The 21,481-nt window shown below is 43.1% G+C and overlaps 1 protein-coding gene across 5 annotated transcripts in view; it reads left to right on the top strand.

The window, feature by feature from the left end:
* The window catches only part of CREG2 (cellular repressor of E1A stimulated genes 2), a 40,049-nt gene extending 18,927 nt beyond the window's left edge, over window positions 1–21,122 (top strand). The window contains exons 3-6 of one of the 5 annotated variants that reach the window (XM_063617629.1): window positions 11,438–11,551; window positions 11,682–11,772; window positions 12,185–12,298; window positions 15,587–15,646. In XM_063617629.1, the coding sequence (XP_063473699.1) occupies window positions 11,438–11,551; window positions 11,682–11,772; window positions 12,185–12,280 (301 nt within the window). In that variant the 3' untranslated portion in view covers window positions 12,281–12,298; window positions 15,587–15,646. Of the gene's footprint in view, window positions 1–10,242; window positions 10,837–11,437; window positions 11,552–11,681; window positions 11,773–12,184; window positions 12,299–13,858; window positions 15,136–15,586 lie in introns of those variants that run through there. The other 4 variants (XM_063617628.1, XM_055241978.2, XM_055241977.2 and 1 more) reach the window with 4 other exon arrangements.
* Window positions 21,123–21,481: the final 359 nt, after the last annotated feature.

A 21,481-nucleotide genomic window follows, 5' to 3' on the forward strand; every position in this document is an offset into this window, starting at 1 on the left:
AAAATACCACAGACTGGGTGGCTTATAAACAACAGAAACTTATTTCCCACAGTTCTGGAGGGTGGAAGGCCAAGGCTGAGGCAGATTTAGTGTCTGGTGAGCACCTACTCTCTGGTTCATAGGTGGCATCTTCTCACTGTGCCCTCACATGAGTCAAGGGGCCAGGGAACTCTCTGGGGCCTCTTTTATTATAAGATACTAATCCCATTCAGGAGGGTGGGAAGCACTTTTGTCTAGCGTGCTTTCCCTGCCCACCACCTTATCTGATTCCTGCTCATTTTCTAGGGTTCAGCCTTCACTGACCCTCAGAACTTCACTGACTCTCAGGATTCCATGTTGTAATAGCAGGTGATGAAATCACTAATTGCGTGGCAAGCTGTCTGGTGTCTGTGTCTCCTGCTGGAGTGCAGCTCCCTGAAGCCCAGGACCACGTCTTTCTTGCTGTCTGCAGCCCTCAACAAGAGCAGAGCCTTGAGCACAGTGTGGGGCCATTTTTTGGTTGCATATGAGGAATATTCATGGGGACATTAAGGAAGAGTGTTTTCATTTCCCATTGCTGCTGGAAGAAATTGCCACAGACTTCGTGCTTTAGAACAGCACAGATGTATTCTTTTTTTTTTTTTTTTTTTGAGACAGAGTCTCGCACTGTTGCCCGGGCTGCAGTGCAATGGCGTGATCTCGGCTCACCACAAGCTCCACCTCCCGGGTTCAAGCAATTCTCCTGCCTCAGTCTCCCGAGTAGCTGGGACTACAGGTGCGCACCACCATGCCGGGCTAATTTTTTGGATTTTTAATAGAGATAGGGTTTCACAATGTTGGCCAGGCTGGTCTCAACCTCCTGACCTCATGATCTGCTCACCTCAGCCTCCCAAAGTGCTGGGATTATAGGCATGAGCCACCGCACCCGGCCACAGATGTATTATTTTACAGTTCTAGAGGGCAGAAGTCTGAAATGAGTCTCACAAAGCTAAAACCAAGTTGTGGGCTGAGCTGCTTCCTTCTGGAGGCTCCAGAAGAGAAGCCGTTTCCTTGCCTTTTCAGCAACTAGAGGCCGCATGCATTCCTTGGCGCGTGGTCCCTTGCTTACCTCACTCTCGGGGCTTGCTTCTGTCATCCCACCTCCTACTGCTCACTTGAAACTTCTGCCTCCCTCTAGGAGGATCTTCTGTTTATGCTGGGCCCACTGGATAATCCAGGATAATCTTTCCCTCTCAGGATCCCTAACTTAATCACATGTGCAAAGTCCCTGTTGCCGTATAAAGTCACATTCACACATTCTGGGGATTAGGACTTCTTTGGCATCTGGGGATTAGGACACCTTTGGGGGAGCTGTTATTCCATCTACCTCAGGATGGAAGTAACAGTTTAAATGGATGTGCAAGTGGAGATAGAAACATGGTGATTTATTCTAATGTATGCTACAGCCCTCTTTGGTATGTTGGAGGTGTCATGATTGCACTTATTTATAATATAAATGTTTGAAATATAGAAATTAAAATGGCTCAAACACATGTGAGATTCAATTGATGGAGACAAATTTTAATATAATCTTAGCATATCAAAGTTATACATAAAGGTGAAAGCTCAAAGGAAAGGGGTCATCATACATTGAACCGTCTTGCTAGACGGTGCCTTGCCTCTCAGAGTGGATTGTTCAAACATGCCTGTTGCTCTCCTGTCCAGGAAGTGGGTCCACATCCCCCCTTTTCTGGTGCCGTCTGTTGTGTGTGGCTGGCCAGTGTCTATTGAATCACAACATTTGACACTGGATAAGAGAAAATTCTAACCAAGGATGAGTAAGGAAATGTAATGGACCACTATTCCAGTTAAACACATACATTCATCCCTTGGTATCCATGGGCAATCGGTTCCAGGAACCCTCCTCCAGCCCTGCACCAAAAGACGCCAAAATCCGTGGATGCTCAAGTCCCTGATATAAAATGGGATATTATGGATATAACCTACGCACATCTTCCTGCGTACTTTAAGTCATCTCTAGATTACTTATAATACCTAGTACAATCTAAGTGCTCTGTAAATAGTTGTTATACTATATTGGTTTTGTATTATTATTATTATTATTATTATTGAGACAGAGTCTCACTCTGTCGCCCGGGCTGGAATGCAATGGCACGATCTGGGCTCACTGAACCTCCACCTCCTGGGTTCAAGCGATTCTCCTGCCTCATTCTCCCAAGTTGCTGGGATTTCAGGCGCGTGCCTCCACACCTAGCTAATTTTTGTATTTTTAGTAGAGATGGGGTTTTGTCATTTGACCAGGCTGGTCTTGAACTCCTGACCTCAGGTGATCCATCTGCCTCGGCCCCCCAAAGCGCTGGGATTATAGGCATGAGCCACTGCGCCTGGCCTATTTGTATTATTTTTTATTTTGTACTGTAGCTTTTTTTTTTCCTAAATATTTTCAGTCTGTTGTTGGTTGGATCCACAGATGCAAAAATCCATGGATGTGGAAGGCCAACTGTATGTTATGTCCAAGGCTTCTGAACAATACACATTTCATTCAGATAAATCAGGGAAGTCATGGATGGGAACGTTGAATTGAGGAGTAAAAGAGACATCAACAGCCTGAAAATGGGCAAGCGTCATTCAGTCTCAAAAATCAGAGGTTGGGAGGATCTGTGGGTGAACACAAATAGCTTACATAGTGATTCTGGAACAGGCTGTTGAAGAGATGGTTTCTGTGCCCTAAGAGTAGGAAGAAGTGGCCGCCTACAGGCAATGTTGGTGGGGAAGGATGTCATGTCAAAAGACTATCCTTTTCTTTTATAGTTTTCCTATGATGATGAATTAGGAAACTATTGTGGATTTCCCTGAGGCATTCCAAGAAACTTGCATGGTCATATTCTCATAGACAAGATGGAATAACATAAACTGGGGAATAATAACCTGGGCAGATTTATATTTGTTTATTTCTCTTATATCTAATTTCACAATGGATGTGAAACTGTGGATGAATGAACAATTGGGTGAATGACCAAAAGGGTCTACTGGTAGGGCGGGGTTTATCTGAACTCTGTGTAGGAGGTTTCTGCTTCCTTGACCTTTCACAATACCCTGAAAAGTAGGGGGAAGGGTTCTGGGAGCCAGAGGAAGGATTCTGGGGTTGAACCGACTGGAAGCTTGATATAGTGAGAGACACTGAAAAATACATATTTGGGAGACATAGAAATTTGTCAAGAGAAGCCAATGTCATAACCAGGAAAGTGGTGCCAAGAAGGATGAACAAAACTGGGAAAAAAATTAACTAGGACAGTATGAGGCATTATACTGGTATGCTGTAAAATAAAATAAAAACTAAAAGCAAGATATTAATAAAATAGACAAGCTTTTTCTGTGCCCTAAGAATAGGAAGAAGTGACCACTTACAGGCAATATTGGTTGGGAAGGATGTCATACCAAAGACCATTCCTTTCTTTGATAGGTTTCCTATGATGATGAATCAGGGAACTATTGTCGATAGCATCCCTTGGAGGATGGAGTAGGGGTGGTAGAGGTGAGACGCCTCCCCAACCTTGCTCACCTGCTGCTGGAGTTTCTAGGACAGTTCTGGATCCCATAGTTTAACAGGGACATTGACAAGCTGGGATGTCTGAAAGCAGACAGCCTGGAAAGGAGCAGTCCCAGGAACGACGCAATGCTTTCTGCAGATGCCGGAAAGGCTAGCACTGAACAGGAGAATCCTGTTCTAGGGTTACCCTAGGGAACAGGAATAAAACTGGCAGTAGAAGCTGCAGGCCTCACCATTTTCCTCTCTGCTGCCATCCTCTTGTTCTCGCCTTCAGCACTGTGTGGAGGGCGCATCCTACACTCCAGCTTCTCCAGCCAGGTTCTCACCACCCACACTCCAGATTTGCTAGCAAATGCACCACATCCAGAATTTCCATTCCGCGCCTCCTACTCTGTATCCTTCTTGCTCGTACAACCCTCCTGCAACATGCTTGGACCACATGGAGCTGCCAACCTTTTGCCCCCATCACGATCCTCCCACCCGTCAGCACGTCCTGGCTCCCCTTTCTCTTTGCCCAGGTTAGACTCCCTGGTCTATCTTTATGATTGCCCTGAGACCACCTACACCTCCTCTGACCCTCTCGCCTCCCGCCTGGCCATACCCAGCCCCTTTAAGCCCTGTTTCCACCTCCTCTGTTCCTGCACCCAGGTGGCTCAGGTCTGCCCAGGGAAACCACGTGGCCGAACTGAGGCTGCCCCTTTCAATTCATGAACAGAATCCTCCCATGCATTCTCAGCACGCCTAGAAAATCCCATTTCATTTCCCCAGTAACAGCCCTTTTTTAAAGAACAAACCTAAACGTTCCCCTTCATTCTCTCTCAGTTGCAGATGATGCCCATACTTATTTGACACAGTACGAAATCACACGAGGCAACTCACTCCTCTCCCTCCACTAAGTCGAAAAGTTTACCTGCATTTCCACCAGTGGATCTCAAACAGGGAGCTGAGAGACTCCTCCCCAGGGACATTTGGCAATGTCTGGAGACCTTTTTGGTTGTTACAACTTGGGTTGGGGTGGGGGGTACTGCTGGCATCTAGCAGGTAGAGCCCAGGAATGCTGCTAAATACTCTATTATGCGAAGGACAGCCCTCCACCTCAAAAAATCATCCAGCCCAAAATGTCAGCCGTGCCAAAGTTGAGAAAGCCTGGTCTACATCTACCTTCCTTCTGTTACTATCTGGCTGGATACATCAGGGAGAGACAAAGCCTTGAGACGTGTCTCAATGGGTTCTATTGGCATCTGGGGTAGGACAGTTCCTTGTGTAAGATCGTCCCATGCATTGCAGGACATTTAGAATTCCTGACCCCTGCCCACCAAGTACAAGGAGATAGAGCCCCTCAACCCGGTTTCTGTGACAACCAAGATGCTCCCCAGATTTCCAGTTGCCTTTTGTGGAGAGGAAACTTCTCCCAGTTGAGAACCATTGTACAATGGTGGTGATTTTATCATTTGCAGGATTGGGTGGTCCAATCCACTTCCTTTTGTGTGTGTGTGTGTGTGTGTGTGTGTGTGTGTGTGTGTGTGTTTGAGACAGGGTCCCACTCTGTCACCTAGGCTGGAGTGCAGTGGCATGATCATAGCTGACTGCAGCCTCAATCTCCTGGGCTCCAGTGATCCTCCTGCCTCAGCCTCCTGAGTAGCTAGGACTACAGGTGTGCACCACCACACCTGGCCAATTTTCTCTATATTATAAAAAAAATCAAAGGTTAAACAAATATTTTAATGTCATTTGTTCACTATGTTTATATATATTGGTATGATTTCTGAAATCCTCAAAGAACATAATACATGCTTTCCTCCAATATTTTTCTTTACCACTGAACATAAACATATAAAAATAAAACAGACTTTTAAATATACTATCAAGATATAAAGTGTTTGAGAAGGTTACATGTATTTTTAGAAAAACACATCCCTTATGAAGCTCTTACAAAATTGTAGCCCACAAAAATATGAGTGTAAAAGAAATTGTTGTAGCAGAGAAGAATTACTTATCTCCGAGAAGGTTAGCTATCCGGAATGCAAGCTTCACCTTTAATTGGAGATCATTTGAGTACAAGAACACTGCCTTATTGTGTCCTTTATGACTCCCCAGGTCCATGTAATCCACTCCGCTGCATACAAAGTGCTGTGACTGATCATTCTCCCGATTCAGAAGCATTCTGGAATCCCCAGTACAATGGGGTCCATGCCTTGGGCATGAAACCAACTCCCTAAGAACAGATATTTGATCCGTTGACTCCCTAGATTGAATCTTCACATACCATTTTAGGCCCTGTTATAGGAAAAATAAAAATAAAAAGGTTAAAAGAAGCTCCTGGCTGGGTATGCAAGCATTTCACCCAGCAGAGGCCACCTGTTGAGTGCTGGGTGGGGACCAGGCCAGCCTCGATGAGTGAGCACAGTCAGGGTCCGGAGGGCAGATGTCACAGTCCAGGACAGCTCCTGCCACTCTCCACTAGGGTCCTCAGGCAAGAAGAGCATCCCTCTGGGCTCCCCAGGTGGCCACTTTGAGAGCATGGATCAGGATTTTCTGGTCCTACCCTTGAGACCTGAATCCTCTTGGTTTACAAGCTGCCCATCCTCACAGGGCATGGATAGCCGACCCCAAAGTCAGGTGAAAAAGGGAGAAATACCCAAAAGAATGTCCACTGTTTATGTCCAACAAAAAGTGATCGTCTCTCCAGGTAGACTCCAAAAAAGAGTTAGGGGGGTTTCCACTCTGGAAGTCCTCAGCAAATAGCTCCTTGAGCTTTCGTGACCCAACTTGCTGTTGTGCCAGTCCCTGAATCCATCACTATAGCCAGGGAATGGAATATGCTTGTTGGCTTAGGCAATCCAGGTTCTCGGGACCTGGGGACGGACTAGTGTTCCTGAAGCTGCGTGTGAGAGGGAAGTGGATGCCTCAACAATAGATGAGATCTGTTACCCAGAGGAGGAGCAACACCTCCTACAGCCCCTGTTTACCAAAGTAGCCTCTCACCAACTGACAGCATGCATCAGGGTCCCCAGGGTGCTCAGGGCCCTCTCGCCTAGCTGGTGCTGCATTTGCTGGCCATTTCAGGGGCACAGCTGCCAGTAACCACAGGTGTGTTGCACTCCTGTGACTAAGGGTGGGGCTGCCATCCAACTTCCTTTAGATGGTGTATTAGTTTCATATTGCTGCTGTAAAAAATTACCACACCTTACTGGCTTAAAATAACCCAGATTTATCATGTGATTGTTCTGGAGGTCAGAAGTCCAAAAGAGGTCTCACCAGATTAACACCAAGGCGTTGGCAGTACTATGTTCCTTTTTGGAAGCTCTGGGGCAGAGTCTGTTTCCTGGCCTTTCTCAGCTTCGAGAGGCTGCCTGCAACCCAAGGCTCATGCCCCTTCTGTGTTCAAAGCTAGCCATGGCCAGGCAGGTCTTTCTCAGTCAAATCACTTCAACGCTTTCCACTTAATGATCCTTGTGATTGCCTTGGGCTCAGCCAAATCATCCAGGATGATCTTCTGATCCAAAATCAGCTAATTAGCAACCGACTTCCTCTTTGCCACGTAAGGGAACATATTCACATGTTCCAGAGATTAGGATGTGGACATCTTTGGGGGGCCATTAGCCTGTCTACCACATGTAGAAGGAAGTGATACCAAGTTCAGCTGGGTTTTCCACTGTTTAAATGCAAAGTTTTCTATTTGCCTTTTAAAATATATAATCTCCTTTATATTTCTATGTAATTACCCACAGTAGAGAAGCAAAAATGCTCCCTATGTAAATGTACTGTGTTATTATTCTATAATGACTTACATCTGAAGGCTAATTTCATTGCTTTCATCACAGAACAATTTAATGAAGAAATTAGCTTTAATAGTGAACAAATAAATTGGGTGCAACTAATGACAGTATCATTCAGACACAAATTCTAAATATTTTTCATATATGTGAATTCAGTTTCTTCTTACAATTTTTATTTCTTTTCTCCTATGCATCTCAGTTATTTTTATAAAGATATAGATTTGGCTTTTGTTATGTAGATTACATTCCATCATTCTTTCATCTTAACTCAGAAGAAAAATTTACAACTTAACAACCACATTTTTCCAGTATCAAAACTACCACAGATTATAATTTTCTTTTTCTTTTTTTTTTTTTCCGAGACTGAGCCTTGCTGTGTCGCCCAGGCTGGAGTGCAGTGGTGCAATCTCGGCTCGCTGCAACTTCCGTCTCCCAGGTTCAAGCTATTCTCATGTCTCAGCCTCCTGAGTAGCTGGAATTACAGCTGCCCACCACCATGCCCGGGTAATTTTTGTATTTTTAGTAGAGACACGGTTTCACCCATGTTGGCTAGGCTGGTCTTGAACTCCTGATGTCAGGTGATCTGCCTGCCTCGGCCTCCCAAAGTGCTAGGATTACAGGTGTGAGTCACCACACCCAGCCCTTTCTTTCTTCTTTTAATGGAGCCACACAGCACATATTTTTCTTGATAACCAAAATTGATAACCAAAATGAGTCACTGAAGCAAGTGTCAAAATCAGTTGAGATTTATTAAGCCAACCTTAGTGCATGTCTAGGAACACGCAAGCCACAGACCTATCTGTGGTTATTTTCCTGAAGAGGTTTTCAGGAGGTTTAGTATTTGTACATTTTCTTAAAAGGGAGAAAGGCATGTAGGAAGAGAGGCAGGTAGGTGGTAAGGCAATGGTTATATCTTTGTGAGACTTTAGTTAGTGCCCAGTAAATCAATATTTTACATAAGATAAGGTGAATGTTTGAAAGAAAAAAGGGGAGTAAAGGAAGAATTTATTATGCAAATGTCTCTGGGTAAGCAGAGGAATGATTGATCCAGTCTTGTCTTTATTCTGCACCTGGGAAGATAAACTTGCAATTGAATGTCAATTCCATTATCAGCATGGAATCAAACAGACTTTAGTTTCAGGAGCTAGACTTAGATTGCAGACCTAAAGTTACAATTGGCATGTCCTTGTTCATGGGAGGCCAGCAAAAAATTTACTTATGAATGATCTGTAGGGGCAGTCACTTGGAGACTCCTGAAGCCTTTAACCTTTTCCTGGGGAGTCTGGCTGATGCATAATGCTGGTAACAGTGATTTATTTGGAAGAGGGAGTTGCATAACTCAACCTCTAGGCTTAACCTTCCCTTTGGCATAAGGAGTTTGAAGGTCCAGAGATTTTTAAAATTTCTTCAACTGTTTTTGTTACTGTAGGTAGCTAGTCAGACATGAGCAGGCCAGGAGAGGGCCCAATCCCACCCCCACCAGGAATGTCAGGTGACTATCAGGTGGTAGTCAGGTGGTTGTTAACTGTCTCTCTAAAAAAATAATTGGTCACACCCAGTGCCAGGGAAAGGTAGTCTCCCAATAGATAGAAAAAACCTGAAGTTGGTGATCAGCGACTTCCTGCTAATATCTCAGGAGTTGGGTGAGTGGGCTCACACGTGTGCACCAAGACGTAAAATGTACAAATGTCCTTGGTATAAAAATGAACAAATCTTACTACGGCAGCAGATGATGGAATATACATCAAAGCCTTTTAGAAATACTGAAAACACTATGTGAATGTAAGTGGCTAATATTATCATTGTGCTGCCTCATCCTTGAACCATCTTCCCAAACACTTATGGACACAGCTTGCAACAGCATAAGGCACAAGCTGTGGCCAAGAGGAGCTTTCTCTTGTGGATTTACATGAAGCCACTCTCTGAATGACATTTGGAGAATCAGATTCTCTTGTTTATGCTTCTTCCAGAAATAGGCACCCTGACATGATTAGAGGTAGGTGAGAGCTTTAAGTTCCCTTCCCCACAGGCTAGGCACGGAGGCTCACGCCTGTCATTCCAGCACTTTGGGAGGCTGAGGCGGGTGGATTACCTGAGGTCAGGAGTTCAAGACCAGCCTGACCAACATGGTGAAACCCCATCTGTATTAAAAATACAAAAATTGGGCCGAGCGCAGTGGCTCACGCCTGTAATCCCAGCACTTTGGAAGGCCGAGGCAGGTGAATCACAAGGTCAGGAGTTTGAGACAAGCTTGGCCAATATGGTGAAACCCTGTCTGTACTAAAAATACAAAAATTAGCCAGGCATCATGGCGCGTGCCTATAGTCCCCGCTACTCGGGAGGCTGGGGCAGGAGAATTGCTTGAACCTGGGAGGCAGAGGTTGCAGTGAGCCAAGATGGCGCCACTGCACTCCAGCCTGGGCGACAGAGTGAGACTCCGTCTCAAAAAAAATAGCTGGGTGTGGTTGCTGGCACCTGTAATCCCAGCTACTCGGGAGGCTTGAACCCAGGAGGCAGAAGTTGCAATGAGCCGAGGTTTCTCCATTGCACTCTAGCCTGGGTGACAGAGCGAGACTCCGTCTCAAAAAAAAAAAAAAAAAAGAAGAAAAAGTTCCCTTCCCCACATCCTCACTGCCAGGTGACCTTTAAAATGGAAACAAGTCTTAGGATAATTCTGTCACTGCAGAAACATTTCTTAGCAAGCAGACACAAATATGATCACACTACTGTTCTTATTATTTCTAATACACTTTTTGCTGATTAAGGAGCCCTCCAGTGCAGGTTCTGATGGCAATATTTGAAAGCCCTTATTCCAGTCACTGCTGGATCCAGACAGGTGCATTGTACTACTCCAGGGATGCCATTCATATTACACACACATCCAACACCTGCCAAAGTTTTCTTGTGTCCATTTGATGTGTTTTGTTTCTGCAGTTTAAAAAGAAAGAAAGAAAGAAAAGAAAAAGAAAACCCACCTAATATGAGATCTATCCTCTTAGTAAATTTTTATGTGCGCAATATTATTTTGTGAACTCTTATGTTGTATAGCAGATCTCTAGAATTTATTCATAGCAGAACTGAAACATCATTCCCTTTGAATAATAACTCCCCATTTTGATAGGAACTCCTGTTCGGGTCCTGCGAGGGCTCCACCCTCAAGCCTGGACCCGAAGCCCTAAATGAGAACAGGCATTCCTGTTTTTGAGCCTGAATGTTGCTTTTTGGCCTGCCCTCCCCCACATCCTGTGCCCATATAAACCCCAAAGCACAGATGGCAGAGGGAAGAGCAGCTGGACTTTGAGAGGAGAAGAAGCAACTGAGAGTCAGAGAGGATGGATAGATGCAGCTTAACTTCAGACCGCACGACTTTGGAGAGGAGCCTGGCTGGAGATGGCCAGGCCTCAGGGAAAGATCACCGTCCTGCACCAGCCCCTTTCCAGCTCTTCTTCCACTGAGAGCCACTTCCACTGCGTCATAAAACCTCTGCACTCACCAGCCTTTAAGTCTGGATGCCGGACAAGAACCCAGGTACCAAGAGGGCAGGGTGTATGTCACCCTGACTTTCCACTGAGCTGGTTAACACTTAGCCACCTGCTGACGGCAACCACTAAAAGAGCACTGTTTGTAATACATGCCCTCTGGGGCTCCAGAGTTTGTGAGCAATTGTTAGACGCTGCCGCAGGCTGGTACAGGGTTCATTCCTGCCAGTGCCTAAAAAATCACTCGCCCCAGCTCCTGCACCTGCTCACCTGTGTACTCCTCCTCCTGCAAGGGGTTTGAGCTCAGCAAAACAAGCACCCCCACCCTCTGAACCCCACCCTACCCTGCTGTCGCAAGTCCCTCAGAGGGTCAGGAAACGTTCCCATCTCAATTTCCTCCACCCTCAAATGTGCATTTTTGCCTAGGGCGCTTTGGATGTTATCTCACTGCCCCAGAATGCAGACTGATATCTAACCTACACAAGCACACCTATTGCAAGGCCTGAGTATTTTAAAGCAACTATCCATAACAAAACCTGAATGATATAACCAGGAATGTGACTACTATTTTTAATTTTATAAAATCGTTAGAATTGCTGGCTGATGTTCTATCCTTGTTCTGATACACGAAAAATGTTTTTCACATGCAGAAAAAACATCGTTGATCCAGAAGATCCCCGATGTGTCCAGTTAACGCTCACTGGCCAGATGATCGCAGTGTCTCCAGAAGAAGTAGAATTTGCCAAGCAAGCCATGTTTTCAAGGTGTGTAAATGCTTTAAAATTGATATGCCCAGAAATACACAATAATAATAAGCAGAGGTCAGGCTGTGCCATTTGATGCCTCTGATGCAAATGACAGTGATTTGTCTCCACTGCCCTTCTGTGGTAATAGGGCCAAGCTCAGCCTGGCTGTGGAGATCACTAGCAGTGGCAGCAGAAGCCGGGTAAATGCCTCTGGAGAGCACCGCACTGAGCTATTCCAGGTACAATTCCTACCTACTTCCAACCTTTGACAATGCCCTGCCTTGCCATGAAAATAGCTGAGCCTTCCTCGTCAACACAACAAACAGATTCAAGCATCCACTGGAAACAAAGCACATTGCCTGCTGAGGATGCCAGCGCAGCATTTCTCAGTGTGGTGTTCTCACCCTTACATCAGTAGGATTCTTAGACGTAGCTTTCTGGGCCCCACCCCTACCTATTAACTGAATCAAACTCTCCGGAAATAAGGCTCAGGAATCTGTAAAAGGCATGCTCCAGGAAATTGATGTGCATACTAAAGTTTGAGAACCACTGCTGCAGGGGTCCACACAAGTGAGAGGGCGGCCCATCCTGGAGTCAGAGCTTGTGCAAGCTGAGGACGGCGCATGTACACGCGGGGTGGCCTTTCCACAGGTGTCCATGCAGGGGCAGCCGGAAGTGGAGGCTCGGAGCTGGGCTGCGGGCTGGTGCAGCAATGGAAATAGGCTAGAAGGCATTGGTCTGCATTAGTGGGAGAGTAACACAAAGGTAAGTGGTCAGTTGGAGGGGCGATCCACAACACCACGGGAAGAGGAAGATCCTGCACGCAGGGATGCAGTGAATAAGCAAGGCTTGTAAGGACACGGAAAAAGGCTAAAGTCACAATTGGAGAAAACTAGAATGATTGGGATTGGATATGTTCACACGAGCTCATGGCTTTCAATACCTAAAGAAACAGATGTCGGTGTGCGTGTGTGTGCGTGTGCACAAATGTTTCTAATTTTTATTTTTTATTGCTAGCTTTTAAACTCAACTCTAGTTCTTTAGTTCTTCTCCTCTCACATGTTATTATAAGCAATGAGAACAGGCCAAAATCTTCCCTAGATCAGTGGGTTCATTAGGTTCATTTCCTATTTTTTTTTTTTTTATTTTAAGTACTGGGATACATGTGCAGAACCTGCAGGTTTGTTACATAGGTATACATGTGCCATGGTGGTTTGCTGCACCCATCATCTAGGTTTTAAGGCCCCCATACATTAGGTATTTTTCCTAATGCTTTCCATCCCCTTGCCTCCACCACCCGACAGGCCCCGGGTGTGTGATGTTCCCCTCCCTGTGTCCATGTGTTGTCATTGTTCAGCTCCCACTTATGAGTAAAGAACATTGGTTTTCTGTTCCGGTGTTAGTTTGCTGAGGATGATGGCTTCCAGCTTCATCCATGTCCCTGCAAAAGACATGAACTCATCCTTTTTATGGCTGCATAGTATTCCATGGTGTATATGTGCCACATTTTCTTTATCCAGTCTATTATTGATGGGCGTTTGGGTTGGTTCCAGGTCTTTGCTATTGTAAATAGTGCTGCAATAAACATACATGTGCATGTGTCTTTATAGTAGAATGGCTCATAATACTTTGGGTGTATACCCAGTAATGGGATTGCTGGGTCAAATGGTATTTCTGGTTCTAGATCCTTGAGGAATCGCCACACTGTCTTCCACAATGGTTGAAGTAATTTATATTCCCACCAACAGTGTAAAAGCATTTCTATTTCTCCTCAGCCTCGCCAGCATCTGTTGTTTCCTGACTTTTTAATGATCGCCATTCTAACTGCCATGAGATGGTATTCACTGTGGTTTTGATTTGCATTTCTCTAATGACCAGTGATGATGAGCTTTGTTTCATATATTTGTTGGCCGCATAAATGTCTTCTTTTGCTTCATGACTAAAACACCAAAAGCAATTGCAACAAAAGCCAAAATTGATGAATGGGATCTAATTAAACTAAACAGCTTCTGCACAGCAAAAGAAGCTATCATCAGAGAGCAAACGGGCAACCTACAGAATGGGTGAAAATTTTTTCAATCAACCCATCTGACAAAGGTCTAATATCCACAATCTATAAGGAACTTAAACAAATTTACAAGAAAAAAAAACAAACAACCCCATCAAAAAGTGGGTGAAGGATGTGATCATTTCCTGTTTTCTACCTAACTACAGACAACAGCATTGCCAAGTTTGCCTATGTAGATCCCTTTACCTCCAGCTTTCAGTAGCCTTTCTCTGCTTTTATTTTTAATTTTAGAGACAAAGTCTTTTTCTTTTGTGCAGGCTGGAGTGCAGTGGTGTAATCATATTTCACTGCAGCCTTCAACTCCTGGGCTCAAGGGATCTTCTTGCCTCAGCTTCCTGCTGCTGCTGCTGGGACTACCCACAAGCACAACCTTCTTTGGAGACAGAGTCTCGGTCTGTCACCCAGGCTGGAGTGCAGTGGCACGATCTCAGGTCACTGCAACCTCTGCCTCCTGGGTTCAAGTGATTCTTATTCCTCAGCCTTCCAACTAGCTGGGATTACAGGTGTGTGCCACCACGCCTGTCTAGTTTTTGTATTTTTATTAGAGACGGGGTTTTGCCATGTTTTCCAGGCTGGTCTCAAACTCGTGGCCTCATGTGATCCTCCTGCCTCAGCCTCTCAAAGTGCTGGGATGACAGGCATGAACCACTACGCCCAGCCAGGCACTACCTTTTTATAAGCCCTCACTGTCAGTTTCCTCAGGGTCCTTCCAGCTTCCACCCACTGCCTGGGCCCAGAGCCAGTGCCCCATGGATTAGGGTTTGTTGCACCAGCACCGCTTCCAGGTATCAAACTTTGTTCCAGTTATCAGTACAAAAGTAGGTTTCTTAAAACAACAACAATCATGTTATTATCGTGGCTGCATAATATTTAGAGTGTTATGGCATCAGATCAGCAACTTCTGTTCAAATGGATTAAGAAAATAAAATAGTTTTGGATACTGTACTTTCAATTTCCCTGTATGTTTATTATTGTTTCAAAATAAATTATTCTTTAAAAAGATGATTGACTGGTTGTGGTGGCACACACCTATAATTCCAGCACTTTGGAAGGCTGAGGCAGAAGGATTGCTTGAGGCCAGGAGATTGAGGCTGCAGTGAGCTATGATCCCGCCACTGCACTCCAGCCAGGGCAACAGAGCAAGATCCCATCTCTAAAAAAAATTTTTTTAAATAAATAAAGATCATCAACCTATTATTGCATTTGCTTTGTAATAAATGTTTTTCCCAGTTTGGACTTGGTCTTTGAATTATGTTTATGACATTTTTAGATAAAAAGGAAATTTTTATGAAGTTAAAAAAAAGAAGTGAGCCACAGCCCCTGCCCTCAATGATACTGCAGCCTGTTTAGGGGTATGCATCGGGGAGAGGCAAGACAGTCAACAGCACAAGATGGGATGTGACGTCGCCTGTCAACTCTAGCTGGCTCTCACTTGCCTCAGTAGCTCTCAGCCTGCTGCACGACTGGAAATCTTCCCATGAACAAACTGGTTTCATAGGCTCACCGTTTTGTTAACATTTCATATAGAGATGCATAAAGCCTTTCTTTAAGTTTCCAAAGAATGGTAACCAGCCTCCACTGAGCACTTACTCTCTGCGGGTGTTTTCTGTGTGGTTCATTGCCTGCTTCCCCACACAGCCCCATGAAGAGCCGCATCAGCATCACTCCATGTGACAGGTAATGAGACAGAGGCTTGTGAGTGCCAACAGCCCACGGCATCGTGGCTCTTCAGCAGTTGAACTGAGATTCACACCAAGGAGCCTGGCCCACGACTTGAGCCTCTAGCCACATGGGGTAGGGTCTACAGTCCCTGCCTTCCTACGGTGGTCCTAGGCACTGACACTCAGCTCCCTGGTTCTCCCTCCTGCTTATCTGAGCAGCTGTCAGCCCAAATGAGGCCTGGACTCTGGAGGTCCTGTGATTTGGCCCAGGGTGCACCTCTCTGATAAGAGCAGCTTTACTGTGGTCTCTCTTTATTCCTGCAGGCACCCAGGGATGAGGAAGTGGCCTCGTCAATATGAATGGTTCTTTATGAAGATGAGGATAGAACATATCTGGCTTCAGAAATGGTATGGAGGCGTATCCAATATTTCAAGGGAGGAATATTTCAAAGCAGTTCCCAGAAAGGCCTGATGGAGTAAGAAGAAAGTCCTTGGTGTTTGCACTTAAATGAAAACCTTTTCAGTGATGCAGCCAGACAGCTATTGATCACTGTCTCTTTGTTGAAGGGTTCATAGCAGCCCTGCCATCCCTGCAGCAGAATGAGAGAGGGTGAACAGGGAACTCCATGCTAGATTTGAGATTAAAGTGGTCATTTGCAGATCTCCAACTCACATGCATACTTCACGTAGATAGTTTTTATTCCATTGTATTCAATCCAGACTCACCGATTCAGAAATCATATAATAGCTGGTGGTCAAAATGACATGTTGAGATCATTGTTGTTTCATTCTTTAAGAAAAAAAAATGCCTGTACCTACAATGTGATTGCTTTGTATTGTGAGAGTATCTTTGTTGCTTGCTGTGCCAAACGGAGTCTTGGTTCTAAGCTCATTGTGACCACGAAGCAGCTGACTGTGCATCACACAGCCACGATATTGTTTTTAGGTTGAGGGTGGAGGACTGTGTGTCCGTGGATTACTCCTCCTGCTGGTGGATTGCAGATGCATTATTAGGTCATACTGGCTAGAATGCAGCTTTTTTCCCACCATAACATGAAAACAGTGTAAGAACATAGGGTGCTTTGTGCACAGCCCTTCTCTATGTAAGCAGCCATGGCAGTCCATTAAAGAGAAAGGAGTAGCTTTGACATTAAGCTCCCCAGATCCCTGCTGCTCATACTTCTGGCAAGGGTTCCGCTCTCTCATGCATGAACAGGGGCGTCCAAAATAAGAAGCTCCCCATTCTGTGGTGGGGAAAGCGGAGAGGGGAGAGGGTGAAGCTGGGAAAGTAAAGGCAGCATGTTACAGAAGGAAGAAAGGAAGCCAGTAACTGAGGGCCCACTGCCTGCCCGGCCCTGGGCCAGGCCTTCAACAGAAGCCATCTCATTTAAGCCCTGCAACCAATGAGATGCACGTCATCATTGGCTCTTACAGACAAGAAAACTAGACTCAGAGAGGCTGAGTCCACATCCCAGACAGCTCACGGCAGACACAGGTGGAGTGGTTCCTGGAAGATACCCAGTTGTAACAACAAAAGAGCTATTGAAATGCACGGGTAGAAATTGAACAAGGAAAATCAGTAAAGTGATTGTAAAAAAGAAGGACTAGCTTGCCTGGAGATGATGTTCCTTGCTTTTGGGAAAAAAAAAAAAAGTCTCTGAAATTTGATTCTTACTACAGATTTAAAACTTTCTACATATTATATGTAGGAGCTCCTAGTGTTTTCAAGAAATTAGACTGTACCTGTGTACACTTCTAAGGCCTACATGGACCTATGTATATATATCTAAGACCTCTGATCATTAAAACCTATAAAGGGTTGAGCTGTCCCAAGTTTTCTGTCTTTCTGTAATGGCTACAAACTTTCTTTGGTAGGTTAGGGAGGTTGTACAACATAAAAAACACATCACTATATATAGGAAATATACATTTTTCAAGTAAATAAAAGTGTTACTAATGATTATAAACTCTTGCTTAACAAAATAACACATGATGAGAGCTTGAGTTGTCAAAATATATTTTAATTATCTATTGCTAAAAACATAGGAAGATGCAGAGAATTCTTTGTTTGTCATAAGCCAGTCCTCAAAAGAGTTCCTAACAGTGGTGATTTCTAATACACAAGAATAAGGTACCTCTGAGAGAATTTTATATTTTCAGAGTTTAAAATTATTGCTACTCCCAATTTAGAAGAAAGGGGAGAAAGCTGGAAGAACAAATGACATGCTCAAATGTACTGCATAAGTCAACCTCACACCTTAATACTGGGAGCTTCGCTGCCTCCTGATCCTGTCTTGCGGGTAAGGTCCTCTTGCTAGGTTTGCATTTATAGTCAGGTTCCATTTAGCTCATTAAAAGGTCACTGCTGCTTCAAAGGACTTTGCCGAGTGGATGCCATTTATAACCACTGACGAATGTTATCGGCTACGTATCCAAATTACAGGAAATGAAACCTGAAAAGGTTGGGTAAGGATAGTGTTGAAAATTCATAGTTTTAAGTTTGATGGACTCCATTCAGGCAAGTGTGTTTCAGCAAATCTCTAGAAATTTACATTGATTAAAATGTTAGAGGCTGTTCTGGAAGTTCTAGACATGGCAATAAGGCAAGAAAAAGAGATTAAATGCATACAGATTGAAAGAATAGAAAAAGTACCACTATTTAGAGATGACAGGATTGCCTACATAGAAAATTCCAAATAATCTATTTTATAAAAAAGAAACTCTGGAACTAGTAACTGAGTGTGCAGCAAGGTCTCAGGACACAAGATCAGCATGCCAAAGTCAATTGCATTTCTCTATGCTAACGATGAACATGTGTGGAAAAAACTAAAAACACAATACCATTTGCCGTCACTCCAAAGTGAAATACTTCTGTATAAACAAAACTTACCCAGGACCTGTGTAGTGAAAATTTTTAAATGCTAAGAAAAGAAATTAATGACCTAAACAAAGAAAGAGAGATACCATGTTCTTGGATTGGAAGATACAAAACAGTAAAGATATCAGTTCTCCCCATCTCCATCTCTAGGTTTAATGCAATTCCTATCAAAATCTCAACAAGGATTTTGTAGACCTATACAAGCTTATTTTAAAAGTTACGTGGAAAGGCACAGGCATTGAAATAGCTAAAACAATCTTGTAAAAGCAGAATAAGATAGGAGAAATCATTCTATTTAATATAGAGTTATGATGTAGCTACAGTACTCAAGAAGTGTGGTATTTGGTGGAGGCATAGGAACACACATTGATGGAACAGAATAGGGAATCTAGAAATAGGCCCACACAAATATGTTCAACTGATTTTTTTTTACAAAAGTACAAAACTAATTCAACAGAGGATAGCCTTTTCAATAAGTGTGGAGTAAGTGGACATCCATAGAAAAATAAAATGAACCTTGAACTAAACTTCATACCTTATACAAAAATTAACTCAGATCATATCTGTAAACATAAAATGTAAAACTATAAAACTATAGGATATAGAAAATCTTTTGGAACTAGGGCTAAGCAAAGGGTTCTTAGACTTGATACCAAAAGCACAATTCATAAAAGAAAAATTTGATAAATTAAACTTCATCAGAATTTAAAACATTTGTTCTGCAAAAGACCATGTTAAAAGGCCGAGAAGACAGCCCACATACTGAGAGAAAATATTTCCAAACCACGTATCCAACAAAAGATTAGTATCTAGAATATATAAAGAACTGTCAAAACTGAACAGTTAAAAAAATTCTAATTAGAAAATGGAGCACATGAACAGACATTTCACTGCAGAGGATATACAAATGGCAAATAAGCACATGAAAGGACAGTCAACAGCACTAGTCACGAAGGGAACTGCAAACTAATACTACATTGAGACATCTCTACGTAGCTACCAAAATTGCTAAAATAAAAAATAATGATAACACCAAATGCTGACAAGGATGCAGATAAACTGAGTCAGTCATATACTAGTGGTGGGAATGTAAAATGGAGCAGCCACTCTGCAAAACCATTTGCCAGTTTCTCATAAAACTAAACACACAACTGCCATAGTGACCCTCAATTGCTCCTGGGTATTTATCCTAGAGAAATGAAAAGAGGTTCACACAAAAACTTGTGCATGAATGTTCATATCAGCTTTATCCATAATGTTCAAAAACTTGGAGCAATCAGATGGCCTTTAAAGGGTGGCTGGTGAAACAGTGGGTGGTGCCCCTATGCCTGGAATACTATTCAGCAATAAAAAAGAACTAATTACTGACATGGGCAACTACTGGGATGAATTCCAGAGAATTATGCTGAGTGAGCAAAGCCAATCATAAAAGTTTACACACTGTATGATTCCATTTTACATAACATTTTGAAATGCAAAATTATAGGAATGGAGAATAGATTAGGGGTTGCCAGGCAGGAGTGGGGAGAACAAGAGAGTTGGGCATAACTGTAATAGGATAGCACAAGAGATCCTTGTGGTGATGGACATGTTCAGTATCTTGACCGAATCAGTGTGAATATCCTGGTTGGGATATTGTACTATAGTTTAGCAAGATGTGCCACTGGGGAAAACTGGGTAAAAAGAACATAGGATCTCTGTATTATTTCTTACAACTGCGTGTGAATCTATAGTTATCTACAACTATCTCAGAATCTACAATTATCTCTGAGTAAAAAGCTTAACATAAACAAGATTTAAGGCTTAGCTTAATAAAACATTTATACTCTCTCTCTTATTAGTCCCTAATAAAATGAGGAACTGAGCTAAGCCAAAACCTAGTACAAAGAGACAGCATTTCATTTGTTAACCATTAATATATCCATTTGCAGAAGAGGTGTAAAATTCTTTAAAATTTTCCTAAATATGTTCAATTTAATGTTAAATACAAATTAATAAGAATTCAACAAATCTGCTGTATAGATTTTAAGTGGGTCACTTAGGAGGAGAGGACATCTTCAAATTTCTGGTATAAACATGTTGAGTAAGCTATAGGTGTATATAAGTATCCAAGTGTGTATATAAGTATCCAAGTGTGTATATAATGGTTCTCCACTGATTTTATAGAGAACTATATTTCCAGTAATCTTCCCCTAAATATTGTGGGAAATAATTCTGTTTTAGTGAATAAGCTAATTAAAGTCTATCCAGACCACCATGTTTTTATTTACAGTGACTATATATATCCATGATTTTGACATAGAGTATAATTTTGATGTTACTTATTTCAATATGCCTTGTGTATATTAGCTGTTTATAAGACAGTCACTTTTTGGTTGAAAAGTATTTCTAGGCTGAGCAAGGTAGCTCATGCCTATAATCCAAACACTTTGGGAGGCCAAGGCAGGAGGATCACTTGAGGTCAGGAGTTCAAGACCAGCCTGGGCAACATAGTGAGACCTCATCTCTACAAAAAATGTTTATTAAAAAAAAAAAAAAAAGCCCAGCATGGTGGCGCATACCTGTAGTTCTAGCTACTCGAGAGGCTGAGGTAGGAGGATTGCTCTGAGGCCGGGAGTTTGACACTGCAGTGAGCTATGATCATGCCACCACACTTGAGTGATAGAGTGAGATTTTGTCTCTTAAAAAACAAAAATATTTCTACAATTTTTCCAAAAAGTCTGTATTTATTTAAATAAATGAACTATCAAATACTGTTCTGAAAATAAAACCTCTCTAGGATAATTTATTGATGCTTATTTGATTGCTATAACAGAAAGTCAATTATTGTACAATTTGAATTGTAATGATGTGATTATTTGTCTGTGCCATGTAGTGCATGTTAAATGTAAAATCTGTTTTCAAAACTAGATCTATTTAACCAAAGACTATTTCATTCCTGATATGATTTGCGTGCTTGATTAAATGAAATTATGATATCGATATATAGTCCTTTCATGTCATACTACAAATTACCATTACTAGAGGTTCTAAGAAAATAGACACGACTACAGAGAATCAGCAGTTAATTTTCCAATAGAAAAGAAAGAATTAGGCCAGGCGCGGTAGCTCACGCCTGTAATCCCAGCATTTTGGGAGGCTGAGGCAGGTGGATCACCTGAGATCTGGAGTTGGAGACCAGCCTGGCCAACATGGTGAAACCTCGTCTCTACTAAAAATACAAAAATTAGCCGGGGGTGGTGGTGGGTACCTGTAATCCCGGCTACTCGGGAGGCTGAGGCAGGAGAATCAGTTCAACTCGGGAGGCAGAGGTTGCAGTGAGCCCAGACTGTGCCATTGCA

Source organism: Symphalangus syndactylus, chromosome 14, assembly GCF_028878055.3.
Source record: "Symphalangus syndactylus isolate Jambi chromosome 14, NHGRI_mSymSyn1-v2.1_pri, whole genome shotgun sequence".
Taxonomy (NCBI): domain Eukaryota; kingdom Metazoa; phylum Chordata; class Mammalia; order Primates; family Hylobatidae; genus Symphalangus; species Symphalangus syndactylus.